Here is a 16,117-nt window from a genome sequence, read left to right on the forward strand (position 1 = left end):
AAGCAGTCCATACAGAGTCCGCTTAACCTTTATAGAAAATCTCTATCTATTTTGAGATATATTACATACATATCTATGTGAAATATCACACCAGCTTTATATTTGAACTGTTTGATTGTTCAGTTGCATTTTAAGAAAATTGCATCTTGATAAAACAATGTACAAAAAGTTTTAATTTTAGATTGCAACATTGTACATTTTATCCAAAACAACTTTTTAAAAAATGAAAATAAATAATGAACCAAATAAAGTTAAATGGGATAATTCCTTTTATTTCAGCTACCGGCTAAACGTTAGTGTGTGCAAAGCCAACAGAGAACACTGCCCCATTGTGGATTGACGGGGGCAATATTACTTTTGTGAGGTTAAATCCAACCTGTGGTTTGAAACTACATACACTATACAACATCTATTTTTAATCCCCCGCTGACTAAAATTGATAATCATAATACCAGGAACGATTTGAGCATTAGCAATCCAGTTTCGAGAGGCTGCACGTTTTGGTGTGAGGGTCCATAGTCAAGGAGGGAAAATACGAAAAAGGGTCTCAGAGTACAGCCTTCTTCGGATGGTCATGTTTCCACACACTTTTACAGAATGGGCCGGGTTTACATAACAATGGGGAAAACTGGAAAGAGGGCTGAGCGGTGGACGGTTTCACCCAGAGTGTTTCAAAGCAATCAATCGCAGCATTGGGTGTGCTGATGGGGATCCTCTCAGCTGTGAGGACCAATGTCTCATCTTGTCAGCTTGGATCTTATTTGTCCCATATGTGGGGACCAATGTCTCATCTTGTCAGCTTGGATCTTATGTGTCCCATATGTGGGGGCCATAAATTGGGTTCAATTCGAATTGGGTTTTTTGGTTGGAATAATATAAAAAATTTTTAAAAATACACACGAAAAAGCATGTTTTGGATGTTGACTTTAAAATGCGGATGGCTCTGCTTTCCCTAACTTTTATCTGCTGTCTCTATATCAATAACGACAGCCATGGAGGAGGCGGGGGGGGAGTGACTAAACGGCACTGGATATCTTTCATTTGAATGTAAACAAAGCGCGGTCCGTCTGATTGTGAATAAAGGCAATCTGGTGTCTTCCTTTAAACTCCTATTCGACGAGACGGGACACACATATAATTGTGGATGGATGAATTTGGCACCCCTGTACCACACACACAGTCCCTCAAGGCCGAATCACTCGATCATAAAACCGAAAGGGTTAAACAAAAAAAACCCAAAACACTTACAGACAAACCAGTTTCTTACCTTCCTGAATCTAAAGTTGCATCGCCTCGGCGAATGTCATTAATCCACGCCCTTACTGCGCGACAGGCCACCACTGGTCTTTAATTTTTGTTTTTTTTTAAAGACAAAATAACATCTCAATCCTTTATTAAAGCCATTTTCTTCTCTCTCTCTCTGTCAGCATTTAAAGAGACGGGGTTTGACTGGACATGTCAAAATAAATAAACGCGTTCAGTAGAAATTATCCATTTTATACCGAGAATTTTGCCTTCTTTCCCCAAAACTTCGGTTTACCAAAGGCTGATTTTTTTAAAAAAAAGATGTAAGGAATGAATCCCCTGGTGGGAGGGGGAGGGGTTATTTTCAATTGGGGGTGGAGGGGGGGGGACCGGGAGGGAGGGGTTGGAGGAGCACGGGGTTTCCATGGCAACTGGACGCCCACCGCCAGCCAACTCTCGCGACAGAATCCGCGAGAGCGGCCGGTTGGGCGTCAATGGCAACGGGCACGCGAGCAACCGGCGACCCACAACAATCATGTCGGAGGAGCAGGAGGATGGCGGCACCTTCTACCTGCAGCGTATCCTTTTAAAGGGACACGGTCTGACTAGTGCGGGAAGATAAAGTGAGGAGGATGAGGAGGAGTGGGATTTTTATGTCTTATGTGAAAAAATACATTTACAGGTGTCTTTCTTCCCCCCCTCCACCCCAGTACTCTCCTCGCTTTGAAGCGACAGCAGTCAACGCGGATGCTCTTTTACCTCCAGTCTTCCACCCCAACCCCCGCCACATACCCAGTGTGAAATGTCGGCACGCTCTCGTTTGGGGGGGGGGGGGGGGGGGGTGGACACGCGCTTGTCTCCCTCCCCCAGCTGACCCGCATCTCGCGCGTTCTGAAACGGTTTGTGGCTGTTGGAACGCCGAGCCGTTAGGAATTGTGCGCGGGGGGGGGGGGGGGGGAGATGGGGGGTAACTTTTGCTCCTGCTCCTTGTAGATATGCATTCCAGACTTGTTTGTTGCCCATACTGTTGTCATTAGCCTCTCCCACCACCCCCATTCACCATCACCCACCACATACAGGACTCAACCCCGGGGTGACCAGGCCATAATTTCACACCTTCATTAACTATATCATTAAACCTTTGGTTTGAATTGGGTTGTGATTGATTTGATTTATTATGGTCACGTGCATTGAGGTGCAGTGCAAAATATTGCTTCTTGTGCGCTATATACAGACAAAACATACTGCTCATAGAGTGCACAGAGAAAAGGATGAAACTTGCAGTTACAGATAGGGTGAAGAGAAAGATCAGCTGAATATATGGTAGGTAGGTCCATTCAGAAGTCTGATAGCAGCAAGGAAGAAGCGGTTCTTGAGTCGGTTGCTATGTGTTTTCAGACTCTTGTATCTTTCTCCGGGTGGAAGAAGTGAAAGAGAGTATGTCTGGGTTGCGTGGAGTCCTTGATTATGCTGGCTGCTTTTCTGAGGCAGCGGGAATTGTAGACTGAGTCGGTGGATGGGAGGCTGGTTTGCATGATGGACTGGGCTACATTCACAACCCTTTGTAGTTTCTTGCGGTCTTGGTCAGAGCAGGTGCCATACCAAGCTGTGATACATCCAGAAAGAATGCTTTCTATGGTGCATCCGTAAAAATTAGTGAGAGTCGTAGCAGACATGCCAAATTTCCTTACCCTCCTGAGAAAGTCGAGGCATTAAAGGACTTTCTTAACTATAGTGTTGGCGTGGAGGGACCAGGATAGGTTGTGGATGATCTGAACACCTAGAAACTTGAAGTTCTCGACCATTTCCTCTTCATCACACGTGGTTGAGTTGACTGCACCTAGGTTGTGATAGGCATTGTAGAATTTGGGCAATTTAAGCTGGAGCTGTTGAGCCATGGCCCCTTAGTGGCAGCTGGGGTCATTCGCCTTACATAAGAGGCTGAGAGGGGATTTGACTGAGGTGCAATTCATGAGGGTAGACAGAGAAAGTGCTATCAATGGAGTGGAAGGGTTAAGAACCAGAAATCAGTTCTAGAGTGATTGGCAAAAGTAACAAAGGCAAAATGAGGAAAAACTTTTTAACCAGTCAGTTATTATTTGTAATGCACTGATTGCAAGGGGGGTGGTGGCAGGTTAAGTCGTGGTTTTCTAAAGAGATTGGATAGACACTCCAAGGGAAAACATTTGCTAGACTAGAGGCAGAGGGCAAGGGAGTGGGACCAGTTAAATTGCCCTTATAGAAAGCTGGCATAGACTCAAATGGCCTTCTGTGTTGCAACCATTCTAGAAATTTGGAAGGATGGAGGTGAATGTCCCTTCAATTTCATATGTTGTGTGTGCATGTTGGCTAGTAGGAAAATAAATGATCACTAATGCTACACTATTAACAACAATGGTGTTAAGTTAATGTGTCCATAAGAACATAAAAACTAGGAGCAGTAGTAGTAAGTGGGGGAAGGTTGTATCTGCAGTGGGGGAGGGGCTTTCAATGAGAATGGGGGTTGCCTCGATGACAGCAAAGATAGGAGGGGATCTATTCACCATGATGCCTGCGTGGTGGGGTGGGGGAAATGGCAGCCCAACCCCAATCTCTGGCTCGGCTTGCTGTCTTTCAAGCCCCGTCCCACCAGAGTGTTGGCAAAAAACAGATTGCCCTGTTTCTTTTTTTGACAAAGTTTCAGAAGATCTGGAATGAAAATCTGGCTATGTTTCTGGGGAGAAACATGCCGGTTTTCAGTCAGAACCTGACACTTCATTTTAAAAAAAATTCTGCCCTTCGTGTTCACTCTCAATGCCTCACAGCCAATGAAATGCAATTCTGTTCTATTTCATAGTTAATGAAATACATCTTAGCCCTATTAATTTCTCTTTAGTGTCATCCTTGAGCTCTTAATCCTCTCCAAGACAGTGCAGTTGAAGCTGGATTGTCAAAATATTGCATTAAAAATATGACTTCTCAAAAAAATCAACAATGCAATTATCAAGCAGTTGGGTAGAGTTTGACAATGCAACGATATGTGCCATAGATTCAACTCCACTTAAGTTGTCGACAATTATTGACTTTCTAAATCAGTGTTCTCTGCATGTTCAGCTATTGGAAATTGGTATTCTTGGTTGCACTTGTACAAACTTTGCCCACCACAGAGCTTTTCTTGATTTCATTACTCAAGAAACCATGGTGAAAGACCCTTCCTACTTAATGGTGTACTTCCAAAGTATCCTTATGGTATTTTCCACAATGGAGGGAAAACAAACCTATCCTATCCATTCAGTTCATGTGTGAGGTCCATTCCTGCTTCTAGTTTCTGTGTTTCTACCACTTAATTAGATCATGGCTAATCTGTATTTTAATATAATTTACCCACCTTGGTTTCATATCACTTAATACTTGATACTTAGTACTCGATGGAATTTAGAAGGATGAGGGGATCTCATTGAAACTTACGAAATATTGAAAGGCCTGGATAAAGTGAACGTGGGGAAGATGTTTGCATTAGTAGGAGAGACTAGGATCTAAGGGCATAGCCTCACAGTAAAGAGATAAACCTTTAGAACTGAGATGAGGAGGAATTTCTTCAGCCAGTGGGTGGTGAATCTACGGAATTCATTGCCACAGAATGCTGTGGAGGCCAGGTCATTGAGTATATTTAAGACAGAGAAAGATTCTTGATTGGTAAGGGGATCAAAGGTTACAGGGAAAAGGTGGTCGAATGGGGTTGAGATACTTATCAGCCATGATTGAATGGCACAGCAGACTCGATGGCCTTATTCTATTCATATCTTACGGTCTTATGGTCCAATACCCATCCTCAACAAAAATCTATCAATCTCACTTTTGAATTTTTCATTGGACCCCGTCAACAATTTTTAGAGTGAGAAATTTCCAGAATTACACACCCTTTTGTGCAGAGAAGTGTTCCTTGACATCAGCCCTAGATGACCCAAGTTAATTTTAATGTTGTGCCCTCTCTATGCTGGACTTTTCCAACAGAAGAAATAGTTTCTATCTATCCATCGGTTCCTTTAATTATCTTAAATACTTTTTCATAGAAACATTGACCAACTTTTTTCTCATAAAATCCCTACAGTACAGAAGAAGACCATTTGAGTCTGCACTGTCTCTCCGACAGAGCATTCAATCCCCGTCCTACCCCTGTAACCTCATGTATTTACTCCATTAATCCCCCTAACCTATACATCTTGGGACACCAAGGCATAATTTAGCATGGCCAATCCACCTAACCTGCATATCTTAAGACTGTGGGAGGAAACCCATGCAGACACTGGGAGAATGTGAAAACTCCACACAGTCACCCGAGGCCAGAATTGAATCCGGGTGCCTGGTTCTGTGAGGCAGCAGTGCTAACTACTTTGATACTGTGCCACCCGCTTCACTCAGATCATCTGTAATCTTCTACAATCGAGGTAATATAAGCTTAGTCTATACAATATTTTCTCATAATTTGATCCTTTAACTTTCTGGTGAATCTGCTGTTTTCTATCATAGGCAAATATACTAGTCCTGAGATGTGGCGCACAGAACTGAATGCAGTGCTCCAGAATCATGTTGAGCCCTAGTTGCTGATCATTAATTGGGAAGACAGTCAATGGTTGTATGGGTTGTTCCAGTGAAAGTAGGTTATGTTACAATTTTCGTGACTAGTCCAGCTCAGAGCTGCTTCATTGTAGCTGCTATAATTACTCTGATGAGGAATGGGATGAATGGCGTTTGATGGCACACAGTGGAGACTTGGGTGATGTTGGGTGGGGGAGGAGAGAGAAGGTTGCAGGATCTGTATATCCCACCTGGGAAAGATGGAGGATATGTACATGAGAAAATTGAAGTATGAAGCATAAGAACTGTGTTTTTGTGCCCTACCTCTCGACTTTCTAAGACATTTTGTCATCAGAGCTGTTCGTGACTGTGAATGGCTCATCAGAAGTGAACCCACTTTTTTTAACCATTGGATGATCTGCAAGGGATAGCTCAGCCACTGCTTGGAAAACTAGGTCCACTGGAATTGATATCTGCATGGAGATAATGCTGTAATTCAGGGACAGCAATAAAAAGACAGAATTTCTGCCTTTGCTGGATGCAGTGAAATCCATAAAAAATCCTACATATCACTCATTAACCATTACTCATATCCAAAAGCAGCTATTCACCAGGATGCCAAACAGAAAAGCTGGTTATTTAAAGCAAGTGGCCTTATTTATTGTCCAACCCATAGGCACCTGCAGAACAAAAGTACTACAATGTGATGTGTGCCATTGTAGAGCAAACAGAAGAGATCTAGATTAGGTAATTTTGGCACCTTTATTGTTGGGTGTTTGTAGGATTGGAGGCGACTTTAGAATGTATGCCACCGAAGAACCCATCTGTTTCACTAATGTCCATTAGGGAAGGAAATCTGGCATCCTTACCTGGTCTGGCCTACATGTGACGCCAGAGCCACAGCAATGTGGTTGACTCTTAACTGTCCTCAGGCAATTAGGGATGGGCAATAAATGCTGGGCCAGCCAGCGACGCCCGAGTCCCACAAATGAATAAAATAAAGAAGCACAGCATGAACATAGTCTGCTATACAACCTTGCTATGATTGAAGTCTCCACGATGACATCTTCCAGGGAAGCACTTGTGATGCAGCTGTGGGTTAACAGGATTCCAACTGTCAGAGGCAGCATATGCATTGGAGATAAAAATCAATTTCATTTCACTCAAGTGGATCCCACAAGCTGACATGAAGCACATAATAGGAATAATCTTATCAACTTGGCGCCGGCAGGAAATATATCATCTGCCAAAATGCTGATCATCTTATTTTTCATGTTGCTTCACCAACGGTTCGGAACAATGACATTTCCTGTTGCCCACAGTGATTAGTCAGAAGAATATGGAAAAAGGAGACAACATAGATGGTGAATTCCGATATATACTGCAATATATTGAGTTTCAGATTATGCATAGATTGCTTTTATTATGGCAGCCCCTGATGATGGATTATCAGGTTGTGGAATTCATCCTATCATTGGGTAGTGATCCCTGTGTTCCAGTGTTCAAGGCTGTGTTGGGACACTAGGGACAGTCATGAGTCTAAACTCCTGCCTCTTTGGTACCCTACATTTGGATACTGATATAAGGGCAGAAGAATGAATAAGATTTTTTAGGAACAACAAAAGGTCAGTATGTCCAACAAGTATTTCACGGATCAGTTCCTCAGCTGCATTTCCAATTACCATAACCTATTTTGTATTACTGCAAAACAATATAAACCTTAGATCCCATTGCTGATCCATTTGTTTTGCTCTTTTGGTTCTTTGCTCCCATATTTATTATTTTCAATTTGTCTATATTGGGCTTTAGTTTGGTTAGCTAAAGATTAATGCTGCTTGTATCTGGCTGCATTGTTCTTTGCCTTGTTCAAAAAGATTTAAATCAATAATTCATAATTCTCTACACATGTGCAATCCTTGCAAGAATAAAAACTCTACTGGAAGAGTGGTATGACACTATCTGACCAGAGATGTTAAGGATACTATGAATTTAAAAGAAGCTTACAATTTCAGCAAGATAGTAACATGCCTGAGGTTTGGGAAATCAGCAGATGATAACCAAGAAATTGCTAAAGAAAGAGAATGTCAGAGTGAACTAGCAGAAAACATATGAACAAATTGTAAGAGCTTATACATGCTTGTAAAAGGAACAAGATTAGCAAAAGTAAACATGTCTCACTTGGAGTCAGAGACACACAGTTTTTTTTTTGCTGGATTTGGGCTTCACTGGCTAGTTGTTGCCCTTGAGAAGGTGGTGGTGAGCTGCCTTCCTGAACTGCTGCAGTTCCTATGGTGTAAGTACATCCACACCGCTGTTAGGGAGGGAATTCCAGGATTTTGATCCAGCGACAGTGAAGGAATGGCAATGTATTTTTGAGTCAGGGTGGTGAGTGGCTGGGAGGGAAACCTCCAGGTGGTGGTGCTCCCAAGTATCTGCTGCCTTTGTCCTGCTGCTGCTTTTTGTCGGTGGTGGAGGTGGTAAATATTTATGGAAGGGGAGCCAATCATGTGATCCAAACATGTGTGGGTTAGGTTGATTTAAAAAAAAAATCAAGCGGTCTGTTTTTTCCTGATGGTATCAAGCTTCTTGAGTTTTATTGGCGCTGCACCCATCCAAGCAAGTGGGGAGTATTCCATCATACCCCTGACTTATACCTTGTAGATGGTGGATAAACTTTGGAGAGTCAGGAGGTGAGTTACTCACCACAGGATTCCTAGCCTCTGCCCTGCTCTTGTCACAACTGTATTTATATGGCTAGTTCAGTTCAGGTTCTGGTCAATAGTAACCCCCAGGATGTTGATAGTGGAGGATTCAATGATGATAATGCCATTGAACTTCCAAGGGTCGATGGTTAGATTCTCTCTTTTTGGAGATGGCCATTGCCTGGTAATTGTGTGGTGTGAATGTTACTTGCCATTTGTCAGCCCAAGCCTGGATATTGTCCAAGTCTTGCTGAATTTGGAGATAGACTGTTTCAGTATCTGAGGAGTTGTAAATGATGCTGAATGTTGTTCAATTATCAGCAAAGATCTCCACTTCTGACCTTATGATGGAAGGACAGACATTGATAAAACAGCTGAAGATGATTGGGCCGAGAATATTCCCCTGAGGAACACCTGCAGTGAAGTCCTGGAACTGAGTTGGTTGACCTTCAACAACCACAACCATCTTCCTTTGTGCTAGGCATGACTCTTAACTAGTGGAGAGTTTTCCCCCCTTTCCATTGACTCCAGTTTTGTTAGTGCTTCTTGATGCCACATGCAGTCAAATGCTGCCTTGATGTCAAGAACAGCCGCTCTCACCTCACTTCTGGAGTTCAGCACTTTTGTCCATGCTTGAACCAAGGCTGTAATGAGGTCAGGAGCTGAGTGATTCTCATGGAACCTAAACTGAACATTGGTGAGCAGGTTATTGCTAAACAAGTGCCATTTAATAACACTATTGTTGACCCCTTTCATCGCTTCACTGATGATCGAGAGTAGATTGATGGGGCAGTAATTGGCCAGGTTAGATTTGTTCAGCTTTTTGTGTACAGGTTATACCTGGACAATTTTTCATGTTGTCAGGTAGATGCCAATGTCGTGGCTGTGCTGGGACAGCTTGGTTAAGGGTGTGGCTAGTTCTGGAGCACAAGTCTTTGATACTATTGACGGAATATTGTCAGGGCCCAGAGCCTTTGCAGTGTTCAGTGCTTTCAGATATTTCTTGATATCACGTGGAGTGAATCAAATTGGTAAAGATTAGCATCTGTGATGTTGGGGACCTGAAGCGGAGGCCGAGATGGATCATCTGTGCAGCACTTCTGGCTGAAGATTCTTCACAGAATTGTGATGGTGCAGAAGGAAGCCATTTACCCCATCATGCCTGCACCGGCTCTCCAGACAAGCATTATGACATCGTTTAATTCCGCTGCCTTTTCCCCGCACCCCTGCACATTGTTTCTATTCAGATAATCATCTAATGCGCTCTTGAATGCCTCAATTGAACCTGCCTCCACCACACTTCCAGGCAGTGCATTCCAGGGCTGTACCACTTGCTGTGTAAAAAGACCTGAACCACTTGTCTGATAAATTTCTTCTCCCATCACCTTTGCTTCTTTTGCAAATTACTTTAAATCAGTGCCCGGTTATTCTTGTTCCTTTTTCGAGTGGGAACAGTTTCTCCCTATCTACTGTGCACAGACCATTATCCTGGGTCTTTGGATTACCCGTCCAGTGGCAATACCACTACACTACCACTCCTTAAAATGGGGAATAAGGAAATGCCATACATGTTAAATGAAGATTTTGTGTCAATCTCGCAGTACGTAGACACAAAAGAGCATCTTGTAAATTGTGGGGGACCAGTTGTCTGAGGCATGTGAGAAACATTAACGAATTTATATTTTCAAATGGTGGTCATAGAGGTTTACAGCATGGAAACAGGCCCTTCAGCCCAACTTGTCCATGTCGCCCTTTTATTTAAACCCCTATGCTTGGCCCATATCCCTCTATACCCATCTTACCCATGTAACTGTCTAAATGCTTTTTAAAAGACAAAATTGTACCCGCCTCTACTACTACCTCTGGCAGCTTCCAGACACTCACCACCCTCTGTGTGAAAAAATTGCCCCTCTGGACACTTTTGTATCTCTCCCCTCTCACCTTAAACCTATGCCCTCTAGTTTTAGACTCCCCTACCTTTGGGAAAAGATATTGACTCTCTATGATCTATGCCCCTCATTATTTTATAGACCTCTATAAGATCACTCCTCAACCTTCTGAGGTCCTGGTAAACTTAACATATCCAAGAGCCAACAAATCCCCTGGACCTGATGGCCTATATCCTAGGGTTAAGAAACATTGGTGACCACAAAGAGCGGGTGGAATTCTCCCAACCCATCCAGAGCAGGTTTGGTAGCGGCAGGTGCAAAGAATCTGACAAAAAGTCAGAAACCTGCTGGCGTAAAATCACATTGCACTTCTCCCAATGGCAGGTTAATGGGAGTCGCTTGTCCTGTTAGCAGCTGGCACAAACGGCATTTGTATCTCAAAAATGCTCATTAAAACAGCAGGCCACTGGAACCATGGACCTTCACGTGTCACCAATTGCACCTGGGTTTGAGGGGGTACAAAGGTCTCCTTAAACCCCCCCAGCCCCGGTTGCACACACCAACTATCTGGACAGCACTGTGGTGCGGGACTAATGCAACCACTGCAGCAAAGACCTGAAGGTTGAGTGGGGGTGGGTTGCAAGGTTAGGGTGGTGGTGGAAAGACGAAGACAAGGGGGCAATACAGAAGGTGGGCTATGCAAGGAATGGGGTAGGGGAAGGTCAAACACTAGGAGACTTTGTGGAAGGAGGACTATGTCAACAGGGGTTGGGGGGATGTGCAAAGATTCACAATGGCAGGCAGAGGGGCAAAGCGGTGGATGAAGAAGATGAACAATGGAAGACTGAGGAAAGGGAAGTAGGAGGCTGGATGACATGCAGACAAGAAAGGAGCTCTCAGGGCTAGCACATGTATTACTGAAGGGATGCATGCAGATGGCAGGTTATGGGGTGGGTGCGTTTTAATATGGCACATTAGAGATGGTTTGCATGAACACTAAACAAGTTGAGGCTATAGTGCTTTGTGAGGTTACTATTGTCCGGAGTCCTCTTTGGAAATGGGAACTTTGTTAGGGCTCCCATTTAAGTTCAGGGGTTAGCAGACAGGAGTCAGAGTACAGATGTTCCTGCTGCGAAATAGAAAGGAATAATGGACGATGAACAGTCCAGGACCTCAGTCTGAAGTCAGAAAGAAGACAGTACAGAAAAGAAGTGTCCATCAGGAACAGTCAGTGAAATCATGATGCACTCACCTGTAGGGTGGGGCAAGGGCTGCGTGCTTCAAAGGAAAAATGCACAGCCTAGGTGCAAAGCTGTGCCACAGACATTGTCCTTGGATGTGGTGGACTCTGTATGGGCTGCAGAGGATATGGTGATGGTTACGAGGTGCATCTGCAGCCCGTAGATAGGGAACACATAGTACAGGGTTTGTGGAGGTGATGTGCAGGGCTCTCATTTGGGGATGTGGGGGGAACTCCTGTAAATGGTGATGCGCACAGCTTCCAAATGGGGTGGCTGCAGGTCTACATGAAACTTTGGCATCTCGCCGGTGATGTGTGGGGGAAGGGAGAGCTGGGGGTTGGGGGCGTGTGTTAATGTTCACCACCACAGCGACAAGATCCAGTATTAATGAGAGAAGCTGGAGAATAACAGGTGGCATCTCTACTTACACATCGTGAGGCACCAGGTAAATCAGAGGCATGCGAACAGTGAGGGAGGGAGGGTCGAACTCAGTCCTGGGAAAAAAAGGTGCAGCATTGTCATCTCCAAAATCGAACGCAAAATCTGTTCTGTCTGGGAGGGGTATGTTGAAGTATGGGAGGACCACAAAACTGGCTTTTGGAGCTCCTTGTGACGTATACTCAGTTTTTGGTGCTGCTACAGTGGATAAGGTCCAGGTCAATTACACAGTACTCTGAGCCTGTTGCTTTGAAAGGGATCGACACAACTCAATAAGTTCACGTCAAATTTTGGAAAGCTACAAATGGAAGACAGTAATGCAGTCTTGGGGAGTGAAGCTATGGTCAAGGGAACACAGCTGCATCAATTCAGCCATCCCATCATTGAAGGGGAGTCATGTCTTAACAATTATTGTGTGGAGATGCCGGCGTTGGACTGGGGTAAACACAGTAAGAAGTTTAACAACACCAGGTTAAAGTCCAACAGGTTTATTTGGTAGCAAAAGCCACACAAGCTTTCGAGGCTCTGAGCCCCTTCTTCAGGTGAGTGGGAATTCTGTTCACAAACAGAACTTATAAGACACAGACTCAATTTACATGAATAATGGTTGGAATGCGAATACTTACAACTAATCCAGTCTTTAAGAAACAAAACAATGGGAGTGGAGAGAGCATCAAGACAGGCTAAAAAGATGTGTATTGTCTCCAGACAAGACAGCCAGTGAAACTCTGCAGGTCCACGCAACTGTGGGAGTTACAAATAGTGTGACATAAATTCTGATTCTAGGATCGCATGCTAAAGACTCAGGAGGAAAAAAGCAGAAATATTTATGTGAAATAGTGTGACATAAACCCAATATCCCGGTTGAGGCCGTCCTTGTGTGTGCGGAACCTGGCTATCAGTTTCTGCTCCGCGACTCTGCGCTGTCGTGTGTCGCGAAGGTCGTGTCGTGTGTCGTCTTCGCGACACACGACAGCGCAGAGTCGCGGAGCAGAAACTGATAGCCAGGTTCCGCACACACAAGGACGGCCTCAACCGGGATATTGGGTTTATGTCACACTATTTCACATAAATATTTCTGCTTTTTTCCTCCTGAGTCTTTATCATGCGATCCTAGAATCAGAATTTATGTCACACTATTTGTAACTCCCACAGTTGCGTGGACCTGCAGAGTTTCACTGGCTGTCTTGTCTGGAGACAATACACATCTTTTTAGCCTGTCTTGATGCTCTCTCCACTCCCATTGTTTTGTTTCTTAAAGACTGGATTAGTTGTAAGTATTCGCATTCCAACCATTATTCATGTAAATTGAGTCTGTGTCTTATAAGTTCTGTTTGTGAACAGAATTCCCACTCACCTGAAGAAGGGCCTCAGAGCCTCGAAAGCTTGTGTGGCTTTTGCTACCAAATAAACCTGTTGGACTTTAACCTGGTGTTGTTAAACTTCTTACTGTGTTAACAATTATTGCCATTCATCAGTGGCCAAATGGATTCCATTCATTGACCATGAGCAAACGCATGGTCATAGTTATTCCAAGTCAATGAGTAGAGTTCAGAGCCACATTGGTTCAACAATGTAATTCACAAGTTCTCACCCCCACAGGCCCCCAGATGTAACATCTGTGGAATGGGATGCTGTTGACCACTGTGTATGCTCAAGTCCCAGGAGTAAGGTAGCATGAGGAGCAAGTCAATCTAAGGTACCAAGGCTTAGCTGCCCAATTTCTCCCATAGCACACACCAAGGCTTTTTCTTGCCAGTGGCCCTGAAGGTGATGGAAGCACTCGGTGTCTTTCCCTGTGGGTCTTCCCAGGGAGCAACTGGGAACTTGTACACCATTTCAAAGTCGGTAATACATTGGTGCATTCAGGAAGTGACCAGTTTTCTTTACAAGAGGGCCTGTTGTAATCTGAAATTTGCTTTGGAAGAGGATAGCCAGCCTGAGAGATTCACGGCTTTGCAGCTATCTCTGGGTTCCTGAGGTTGTAGAGAGCAATAAACTGCACCCATGTGGCTATATGGGCTTTCTGGCAGCCCTTGAGTTTCATCAATTGTAAGGCTTTCCATTCTATCAACATGCAGTTGATGTGTGTGACGAACATGTGACCGGAAAACCGGAAATGTGGTCGTTATAAAGCCACCTCGTGAGTCACAGGAGGGAGAAGGAGGAAGAGGTATAAGTATGGAAAAAGCAGCAGATGTGTGTCCAGCAATTTTCCACTTACGACCATTGGTGTGTGTCTCTCAACCTGGGTGTTTTTCTTTCTTTCATTCATTTATTTCATTTATGTTTGTTTTCTGTTGTTTGGGAACGGTGTCACTATTGAGGCACTGGTGCATATTTTTTCACATTTTTTTTGCTTTGTTGTTGTTTTGTCATGTGTACTTTAATCCAACGGCCTCATAGAGGTTGGTTTGATTCACCCAAGTTTTTTGTTTGTTGTTTTGTACTCGATCTCTTTTTTTTTAGCTTTAGCAAGGCTTTGTCTTTTTAATCTCCTCAATCTGTCTCTGTGGGTTCCTGTCCTATCTTTTTCTTTTCTCCACTTTCTTGATGAGCAAAGCTCTTATCAATTGACTGACTTCCTTTACAAATTCTCCGCATGCTGACACTGCACGGAAGCAGTGGATGTTGCTGCATGGAGGTGCTCACGTACATTTTCCACAATTTCTAACCAACTTGGGTACATCTTGTTTTGCTTGTTTTCTCTTTTGTTATGGCCATGGATGGTATTAACTTCAGAATTGCCTGTGTCTGCCTGTAGACAACTTAATGAAAATTTTGTTCCCTAGCAATGCGCGACTATTGAAAGCACATTGTGCATGGTTTCCTGAGAGTTTCCAACACTCCTACGTCCTAAGTTGCTCCTAGGTGTCTGGAATCTTTGAAGGGCCAGAAAGTGTGCAGGGATGGTTGCAGGCTACCCACTTAAACTGTGGCTAATGACTCCATTACATTGCCTTAGATACAAGCCGAGGAAAGGTACAACGCTGCTCACACCATCAAAAGCTCCCTCATAGAGCACACTGTAAGACTGCTGAAGAATTTTCGGCAATATGTGCCGAAGAAGGTTTGCCGCATCATTGCAGTTTACTGTGCTCTTCACAATCTGGCTATGCAGAAAGGTGAGGCCCAAAGGTGTAGAGGAGCTGCTGGTGATAGCTTCTGTCCTTGTGACACTGACTGATGAGTGTGACTACATCCATATCCATTCTTGGCCACCAAACATAGTTCCTTACGGATATTTTCATTTTTATCACTCCTGGGTGGCATGGTGAAGTTCGGCCAGGATGGGACGGATTTCCCTGGCTTGGGATAACAACTCTGGAGCCCCATAGGAGTATGCCATCTCTCACATGGACTTTGTAGGAAGCTGGTCCTGTTCTTGATTTGACCGTGCCTTGTAATAATTTCCATGATGCTTTAATAACACCATATCACATGCCTTTAGGTGTCTCTCCTGACTGGTGTTGTTGTGGCCTTGGCACTGTGCTGCTTGATGCCTTCCCACCTCTCTTTCTTTCCTTTCCCCCCCATCTGCCTATGAGCAACTTGGCTGGGACAAAGGAGGTTAACTTTTGAAACTGAACGAGACTCTGAATTATACTGAATGGCAGCACATGTATCTTGTTGTCTGCACGGGATTGGCTCATTCTGTCCTGCGCTGGCTTGTGCTGCAGTGATATCATTGGTTGATTTTTGCATGTTATTACTCATCAGCAAGTTTTACGTTTGCTCGCCTCAAAACACACATTGCAATATTGACCATCTTTATCATCATTCTGACAAGAAATAAGCTTGGATTTCAATTCAGCAATTATTCATACAGGCGTGTTTTTACAAGTTAAAAAGCTCTAAAGCAGTGGTCAATTTGTGTATTTTTGTGGCTTATGCCTTTCTGATCTGTGGGGTGAGGGTGGGCAGGGTCAGGAGAGGGGGTATGCCATTATGGGGGTATGCCAGAAATGAAGGTGAGCACGGGGTCCCACTAAATGTAAATTTGCCTCTGACTTCAGGAGAATGAGAGATGATTTTATTGATTGTC

At 43.9% G+C, this 16,117-nt stretch overlaps 1 protein-coding gene across 1 annotated transcript in view; it reads left to right on the forward strand.

The window, feature by feature from the left end:
- Positions 1 to 1,669: 1,669 nt before the first annotated feature.
- spag16 (sperm associated antigen 16) overlaps positions 1,670 to 16,117 on the forward strand; it is a 926,172-nt gene continuing 911,724 nt past the window's right edge. Inside the window, exon 1 of the mRNA XM_078227730.1 lies at positions 1,670 to 1,823. Coding sequence (XP_078083856.1) covers positions 1,670 to 1,823 — 154 coding nt within the window. The remainder of the gene's footprint in view (positions 1,824 to 16,117) is intronic.

This window comes from Mustelus asterias, chromosome 14, assembly GCF_964213995.1.
Source record: "Mustelus asterias chromosome 14, sMusAst1.hap1.1, whole genome shotgun sequence".
Classification (NCBI taxonomy): Eukaryota; Metazoa; Chordata; class Chondrichthyes; order Carcharhiniformes; family Triakidae; genus Mustelus; species Mustelus asterias.